Raw genomic sequence first — 9220 nt, 5'->3', positions numbered from 1 at the left:
ACTTGTCTCCTCCTCCCAAGTTTATTACCCATCCAACAAAACCCAATTCTTCTCGTCTGGCGACTATGTTCCTACTCTTCAACAAAATAAACTACCACAACAACAACAAAAATAACAAACCTTCCTCTACAAAACCACTCTCTCAACCACATCACAAAATCATCTTCACTGAACATCAGATTGTACTCAACAAATGCACACATATATTAATCACAAAGAAAAATACTAAGTTGCAGCAGTTAATAAAAAATGCAGTCACATAAGCAAAAACACCAAAACAAAACAAAATTTTAGTATTATAATTAAAGATTAAGGTTTTGTTTTTTTTCTTGGAATTTGGAGATTGAACCTGACAGAGACTGGACTAGTCGGAGAGGTGTACATGGATAGTGAAAACATTAGAAACCCATCTCCCAATCAAACTAATCTCATGTGTTTCCTTCTAGCTAGTTTGTTTGATTTGTTTGAAAATTTTGGTAATTTTAATATTTGAGTTTGTGGCAGTATATACTGATTATATATATATATATATATATATATATATATATATATATATATATATATAGTTTATAGAAAATATCAATTAATCAAGCATCTCATATAGTCATACATGTCGTAGAAACAACCTCTTTCATTAAAAAATTATGAATAATACTATAGAGTAGAATAAACAATTTCTCAGTTTGAATAATTAAACTCTTCGAGATATTGGGATGATAATATCAACTTCAGATTTGGATCGCAAACAACTTAGTTTGAATAAATAGAAATTGAGGAATAAACTTAGAAGCAAACCATAGTATACCATTGTTTTACTATTTGGAATTCTGAGCCTGATCACCAGATACATGTGAATAAACATAGACCAGTTAGAACAATGAAAAAACACTAATTTCCCTGTATCTAGCATTTCCATAACTTGAAAGTGTTAGATTTCCTTAATTTGTTACTTCTTATGGCTATGATCATGTGTTTCCTTCTAGCTAGTTTGTTTGATTTTTTTTTGAAAATTTTGGTAATTTTAATATTTGAGTTTGTGGCAGTATATACTATATATATATATATATATATATATATATATATATATATATATATATATATATATATATATATATATATATATATATATATAGTTTATCATCTAATATAGAAAATATCAATTAATCAAGCATCTCAGAAAGGGGAAAGCTATTAGGTTTGATAAAGGTGATGAGTATTATAGAAGATACAATGAAACTGGGCAACACCCAGGTTTATTAGCGAAACTCCTTTAGAAACGTGACATTTGTGTGAAATACACAATGTTTGGTACACCACAACAAAATGGTGTATCAGAAAGGCGTAATAGAACTTTAATGTATATGATTAGGAGTATGTTAAGAAATTTAACTTTCCTCATATCTTTGTGGATGTATGCCTTAAAAACTGCCATGTATTTGTTGAATAGGGTTCCTAGTAAGGTAGTTCCAAAGACACCTTTTGAATTGTGGACGAATAGGACACATAGTATAAAACACCTGCATGTTTGGGGTTGTTAGGCAGAAATAAGGATTTATAATCCACAAGAAAGAAAATTGGATGCAAGAACAATCGGTGGATATTTCATTGGTTATCCAGAAAAGTCAGAAGGGTATATGTTTTATTTTCCTAATCATAGTATGAGAATTGTCGAAACGGAAAATGTAAGATTTATTGAAAATGGTGAAATTAGTGGGAGTACAATTCTATGAGATGTGCATATTAAAGAAGTTATAGTGTAAGTCCCTTTAACTTGTGTCTCTAGCAGTAAGGTGATTGCTTCTTTAGTTGTTGTTCCAAACAAAAATGAAGAAAAACAACACAATAATGAGCCCATGATACTTAATGAACCTATTGTGGAAGAACCACAAGAAGTAGCATTAAGTAGGTCACAAAGAGAAAGGAGACCAACTATTTCGAATAACCATGTGGTATACCTACATGAAACAAAAATAAACTTAAGCATTAATGATAATGATCCAATTTCGTTTTCACAAGTTGTAAGCTGTGATAATTCTGAGAAATGGTTAAATGTCATGAAAGAAGAGATAAATTCCATGGAACATAATGGTTTTTGGGACCTTGTGGAATTGTCAAAGGGTTGTAAGAGAGTTGGTTGTAAGTGGGTCTTCAAGACTAAATGTGACTCTCATGACAACCTTGAACGTTACAAGGCTAGACTTATTACTAAGGGATTTACTCAGAAAGATGACATTGATTATAAAGAGACGTTTTTACCATGGAAACAAATGGATTCTTTCAGGATTATCATGGCATTAGTGGCCCATTATGACTTGGAGCTACATCAGATGTAAAAACTACCTTCCTTAATGGAGATTTAGAGGAGAATGTTTATATGGACCAACCAATGGAGTTCTCTGTTGAAGGAAAGGAACATATGGTGTGCAAATTAAATAAATCAATATACGATCTTAAGCAAGCTTCCCGCCAATGATATTTGAAGTTTAATAATATCATTGTTTCCTTTGGATTTAAGGAAAATACTGTTAATCGGTGTGTATATCTGAAGGTCAGTGGAAGTAAGTTTTTTTTTGTTTTTGTTTTTAATTCTGTATGTTGATGATATATTGCTTGGAACTAATGATCTTGGTCTTCTTCATGAGACTAAGAAGTTTCTCTCTAGCAACTTTGAAATGAAAGATTTGGGTGAGGCAAGCTATGTGATAGGTATAGAAAAATTCTAAAATAGATCACAAGGATTGTTAGGCTTGTCTCAGAAAACATATATCAATAAAGTACTAGAGAAATTTAAGATGGAAAAGTGTTCAACATCACCCGTTCCAATTCAGAAAGGAGACAAATTTAGTCTCGCACAATTTCTTAGAAATGATCTCGAACGAAAATAAATGGAAGCAATTCCATATGCATCAATGATTGTTGCATCTACCATGAAAGCTGAATTTGAAGCATGTTTTGAGGCTACAATTCAGGCTAATTGGTTGCGAAACTTTATTTCAGGGCCTGAAATTATTGATAGTATTGCTAGGCCGCTGAAAATGTATTGTAATAACTCTACAACAATATTTTTCTCTAAGAACAACAAGTATTCTAAGGGTGCTAAGCATATGGAATTGAAGTACTTTGTCGTGAAGAAAGAAGTTCAAAAATAAAGAGTGTCAATAGAACACATTAGTACAAACCTTATGATAGTTGACCCTTTGACAAAGGGATTGCCGCCCAAGATATTTATAGAACATGTTGAAAATATGGACATTATTTTTATTGATGATCATTAAGTGTAATTTACCTTATGTATTTTACTCACACTCTGAGCTCATTCATGATATGTTTCTGACTACATGTTCTCTATGTTTGCAAGCATATTTGTATTAGAATAATGTTAACAGGTTTTGTCTTGAATAAAGACATTATGTTGGACCAATTATGTACTCCTAACTAATGGTCATATTAAGGAGAAGACTAATTTGTAGTACATGGAAAGGACTATGTCGATTAAGTGACTCAAATTGGTACCTATTCTTAATCATGAAATTATGATGTACCCAATGTATAGAACGGTTTAGTCATTTTAATGCATATTATGTTGGTTTAATCTATTTATTTATTTAGTCCTTAATGTTTGGTAATGTCATATGAGCCAAGTGGGAGAATGTTAGAATTAATGTCTCATGTGAGAGGCATGTGACTTATGTAGAGACTAATAAATAAATAATTAATAACTAAGGACTCTATTGTAATTGAGTTAAATAAGAGAAGTTTTTAGAGATAACTGCTACTTGATGGGAGTAGTGGTTATAAAGGAGTTAATACTTGATGGGAGTAACGATTATAAAGGAATTAATATTCAGTAACGTGAAATAAGGTTCTCTTTCTGATAGAAAAATATTCTCTCTAATCCCTAGCCATCATGAACGTAGCGAGACAGAAAAAATAGTCAAAGAAACAAAATTTTGTTTCTCTCCTCTTCGAATGAATCAAAGTGTACCAAAGAAAAGTCTCACTATGAAAAAAAATATGCACTATTTATTTATTATTTGTGAGAATCGTATATTTTAAGATTTTATTAATTTTTTATAATTGTTAATCTTGAAAATCCTTAATTCTTATAGTATATGCTTAGATGGTGGTTTAGTACATGCTGTGTGTGGAAGAAGCCTTGATGTAATGTCCTTTTATTGGCTTTGGTTTGGGGTTCCTGTAGGCAATTTCTTTATGGCCTACTTTGTATTGTTCGAACTATTTCGCCGTGGTCTTGATTGCACATCGTGTGCCTTCCACCACTTTTATGTTTAATAATATTATTGCATTGGTCTTTAAAAAATATAGATTTTAATCAAAATTAATATAAATTAATTTTCTTAATGCTTATTTAAATAGGAAGTAATTCTTTTTGCACACAAGAAAGGAAGTGATTTGAAATAAAAAAAAAATTATGGAATTTCATGTCTAAATTTACTAATAAAGTTGACTCTTTTATAGATAAAACTCATTATTTTAAGAATAAACAATTTTTCAAGGTATACATACTTTTATGAAAATAATGCATTCTCTTCTAATAAATGAACACATATACTTTTGTGAAAGAACATAACATTTTATACTTTAGCGAATAGACGTACATACGCGTTTCATTGTTTTAGAATTCACTCGTTTTTTTTATTTAAGGATTTCATTATTTTATTAAATCCTTCAAAAAAGCAAAACACTCACATTTTAACCTGTCTAACGCCACAAAATAGAACTATCTCTCACTTTTTAAGTTGTATAACGTGACAAATTGAATGAAGTAGATGTGTATTGAAAATGTAGGTTATTTTAGAACGTGAAGCCTCCGTGTAAATATTAGCATTCCATTTTTTGTTGTTAAGAATCTGAACGAGAATCTGATTGGCATGGGAGGAAAATTACACCTACGCAGCAAATTAGATATATTCTTCTGAATTAATTTAACGTCAAACATTTCCCATCATTTCACTTCATACCATTTTACTTTTCTTTCCGTTCGGTGACTTCGTACGCAACTTAAAATGTTCCAAATACAAAAAAACAACATGAAACGTTGGGAACTTCGATCGAAAAGTCTAGAAATATATATAAATCATCCCTCTCATGCATAGCATCACATTATTTCAAATCAAAGTTAAAGATGTAGAAAAATCATCTGGCACGCGGTAGAAAAATAAAATAAAAGAGTAAACTGTAAAAATTACTATAGGTATTTGTGAAAAAAGATATTATATAATAAAACAATATATATACAGATAGTTTCTTTAATGTTTTGAAGTTTCACTTTAATAACTTGTGCTAACTTTTAATATAAATCTTTATTATATATGCGAGGTAGCACTCCAATTTTAATTAAAAAACAGCATAAATAAACACTTAAAAAACTATCTATATCTATATTTATTAATACAATAATTCCTTCAGAAAAGTCTAGTCCGCTATACATTATAAAGACCCACGAAGATGACTTCTCATGTGTCCTTAGCGCTTAGCCGACTTAATCTCCTCCCCAATGGAGTTTCCTAACCCTGCCAAGTTGCATAACCAACACGTGTCACTTTTTGCGATTTTATCCATTGCTACCATAGTACCAAACCCTGCGTTTGCAACCAAAGAATGTGTTTTCCCTGCCATCTTCAACTTCGGTGACTCAAACTCAGATACTGGTGGCTTGGCTGCTTCCCTTATAGCACCAACGCCACCATATGGAGAGACCTATTTTCACAGACCTGCAGGAAGATTCTCTGATGGCCGTCTCGTCATTGATTTCATAGGTACGCATAATTTCGTTTTCTCGCTTTTATTTTGATCTACATGACAAAATTATTAGGTGATCTTGGATTACTTTTAATTTATGGTTCTGACAATTTTTATAGACAAAATTATAAATTTGCTCTTTCTATTTTTCTCATATTTTGATTTTATTTCTTTTATAATTTAATTTAAGAATTTACTTTTTTAATTTTTTTCATTCTGGTTATTACTTCGGTCTTCAATTTTGAAATTAAACGTTGACCGCTAATTGTTTGTTTTGACAATCATGTGTTGCGTTTTTATTAGACGTTGATTGTCACGTGTCGTACTTTTATTGAATGTTAATTTTGTACACTTAATTAACGTCAACTTCTAATAAAAATGCGACACGTGATTGTTAACGTCAAATAAAAATGTGACATGTGACGGTCAAGACAAACAATTAACAACGTCCAATTTTGGGATTGGAGATTAAAATATTGGAATTGCAAAAAAAAAAAACTAGAAAATTAAATTCGTGAATTAAATTATTTGGAGATCAAATTTACAATTTTGATACGAATAAGAGGATCAAATTTACAATTTTACCATCTTTATGACATATAATGAATTATTATTAATTGTTTTCATTCAAATTTAAAAACATAAATACATGTTACATATAATGATTGACTAAAACTGTGGACAAATCTAAGACTACTTAATAATTTCTTGTCTAAACATGTGTAGATGTCTAACTTATCATAATTTTCTTTTTGGTTATACCAAAGTTTGATTGATAACTTACAATAACTAACTTACCACATACAAGAATTTAGTATTAATCAATCAATTTAAAACACCACTCAAGATTTCAAATGCCAATTTTGATTTTTAATTTTGTAATTTCAGCAAAGAGTTTTGGTCTCCCTTATCTAAGTGCGTATCTTGATTCCCTGGGGACCAACTTCTCACACGGTGCAAACTTTGCAACATCAGCATCAACAATTAGACTCCCAACTAGTATTATACCTCAGGGTGGATTTAGTCCCTTCTACCTTGATATTCAGTACACTCAATTCAGAGATTTCAAGTCTAGAACACAATTCATTAGACATCAAGGTATAGATAGAACTATAGAAGTTACAATAAGGATATGATTTAGTATGTTTTTATTCTAATATTACTCTGCAGGTGGCGTATTTGCAAGCTTGATGCCCAAAGAAGAGTATTTTGATAAAGCTTTGTACACGTTTGATATCGGTCAAAATGATCTTGGTGCTGGCTTTTTTGGAAACTTGACTGTACAACAAGTCAATGCTACTGTACCTGATATTGTCAATGCTTTCTCAAAAAATATTAAGGTAGTTCAATACCCTTTTTGGATATTTTATTGTGGAGTTAATTTATTCATTTATTGTTATTATAAGTTCATTATTCTGGTGATCAAGGACATATATGATTTGGGAGCAAGATCATTTTGGATACACAACACAGGACCCATTGGCTGCCTCCCTTACATTTTGGCCAATTTTCTATCAGCTGAAAGGGATGCCTATGGTTGTGCAAAGACATATAATGATATAGCTCAGTATTTCAACCACAAATTGAAGGAAGTTGTGGTTCAACTTCGCAAAGACCTTCCTCTGGCTGCAATTACATATGTAGATATTTATTCTGTTAAGTACTCTCTATTCAGCCACCCAAAGAAATATGGTGAGTGAAATTAAAATGGTCCGTTTCTGATTTTTCCGTGTGTATTTACGGTCGGTTTGTTTAAACTTATTTATTAAAATAAATATATTTTTAATAAAAATATGTAATTTTTTTTGTTTTCTTAAGATGTTTGTTTTGCATTATTTAGCTTAAAAAATAATTTTCTACTTTGTTTTAAGAAGTAAATTCTATTGACTTCTTAAAAAATATTTTTTATAACACTTTTTTATAGTTATTTTTTTAAGTTTTAATAAATTGGTCCTTAAACTACTTTTGCTTTAAAAAACACAATTTTTTTTTGTTTTTTTAAGAAGTAAATTCTACTTGATTTTTTTTTAAAAAATACTTTTTTAAAAAAAAAACTTTTTTATAAGCACTTTTTTAATTTTAAACAAACAAACATGTTATCCTATTTTTATTGACAATTTTTTCCATAATGGTTGTTTGTTAATTAGTGGCTAGCTTAGTATTTCATTGATGTGCATTGTGCAGGATTTAAACTCCCACTTGTTGCTTGTTGTGGTTATGGAGGGGAATACAACTACAGTGGTAGTGTTGGATGTGGAGAAAACATAGAGGGCAATGGAACTGAAATTTTTGTGGGTTCATGTGGAAGGCCATCAGCTAGAGTAAATTGGGATGGGATCCATTACACGGAGGCAGCTAGCAAGTTCATCTTTGATCAAATTTCTACTGGTGCTTTCTCAGAGACAGCCATTCCTTTGAATATGGCATGTCACAGAAGTTATACAAAAAGTTATTGAGCTTTAGAAGCTTATCAATGTAATAATTTGTATTAAAAATAATTTGATATTCCATGAGAAGTCTCAATATGATAAGTTATTGTGTAAGTTGTTCACTACTCCCCTGGTAGTTGTTTAAATTATACTATCTTTCTATTAAGATATTGGACCTTTTAGTTGCGTAATACGAGTGTACACTATACAGTATTTTTATATTCTTATTCAATAAAAAAACATTATGTTTGTCGATAAAAAAAAACAAATTATTATGTTTAATAAGTTTATATTAGATTTTACAATAATTATTTTAAAGGTTACATTTTACCAACAATGATTTTTATTGTTTGACAATATAAAAAGTTTTGTACTGACATGCTATAGAAAAGAATTTGAGCTGTTTTAGTATATTTTAATATAATGAGCTTTTTTATGAATTAGTGTTCTCTCCTATTGAAATTCTGCATTATTTGAAATTAGTTTCACACTATTATTGATTTTGAGATTATAAAAAATGAAGTGAAAATTTTGATTATAATTTCAAACCCCATCGAAAGAGATTTTAAAATTTTGTTTCGTATTTTATAGTTTTAAAATTAACGAGATAGTATTAGAAGTGCAGTGAAGCAAAATCTTCACAGGAGGTTTGGTTGCATCGAATAACATCAAGGGTCCAAGCATTATGATTCTTTCTACACGGGTTCTTCAACACTTTTAAAGACGGTTTTTAAGAAAATAATTATCTTATAATGATCACATTTTAAGATGATTTTATGAAAAATCGTCTTAGAATATTTTTTTTAAACAAAAAAAATTAAAATAATTTTAAGATTATAAGATGACTTTTTAGAAAAATTGTCCGTCTTAGAATGTTTTTAAAAAAATAAAAAGTACATACAACATATTCAATTCCTCTATCTAATTTTTTGCTTCATAAATTATTTTATAAAATAATTTATTTCTTTTTCTTGTTCCTTTATTTATATATCTTATCATATTATAAATTAAATCATAATTAATTCATT

At 29.7% G+C, this 9220-nt stretch overlaps 1 protein-coding gene across 2 annotated transcripts; it reads left to right on the top strand.

Moving 5' to 3' along the window:
* Positions 1 to 5476: 5476 nt before the first annotated feature.
* On the top strand, positions 5477 to 8383 carry LOC114384956 (esterase-like). Of its 2 annotated transcripts, XM_028344812.1 has the most exons (5): positions 5480 to 5780; positions 6652 to 6861; positions 6934 to 7103; positions 7191 to 7455; positions 7948 to 8383. In XM_028344812.1, the coding sequence occupies exons 1-5, from the start codon at positions 5519 to 5521 to the stop codon at positions 8217 to 8219; spliced, it is 1179 nt and encodes a 392-aa protein (XP_028200613.1). In that variant the 5' UTR covers positions 5480 to 5518; the 3' UTR covers positions 8220 to 8383. The 2 variants fall into 2 exon arrangements, with proteins under 2 accessions (XP_028200614.1, XP_028200613.1); XM_028344813.1 differs by lacking the exon at positions 6652 to 6861 and having other exon boundaries at positions 5477 to 5780.
* The last annotated feature ends 837 nt before the right edge of the window (positions 8384 to 9220 follow it).

Source organism: Glycine soja, chromosome 14 (genome assembly GCF_004193775.1).
Source record: "Glycine soja cultivar W05 chromosome 14, ASM419377v2, whole genome shotgun sequence".
NCBI lineage: Eukaryota > Viridiplantae > Streptophyta > Magnoliopsida > Fabales > Fabaceae > Glycine > Glycine soja.
The sequence above is the reverse complement of the archived record's forward strand: the minus strand, read 5'-3'. Positions and strand labels throughout refer to the sequence as shown.

Bases quoted from the DNA above. Each gene is read 5' to 3' on its own strand.
- LOC114384956 (XM_028344812.1), top strand. From the start codon at position 5,519: ATGGAGTTTCCTAACCCTGCCAAGTTGCATAACCAACACGTGTCACTT. The intron at 6,862-6,933 runs GTATAGATAGAA...ATTACTCTGCAG, and splicing joins ACAATTCATTAGACATCAAG to GTGGCGTATTTGCAAGCTTG. The intron at 7,104-7,190 runs GTAGTTCAATAC...CTGGTGATCAAG, and splicing joins CTTTCTCAAAAAATATTAAG to GACATATATGATTTGGGAGC.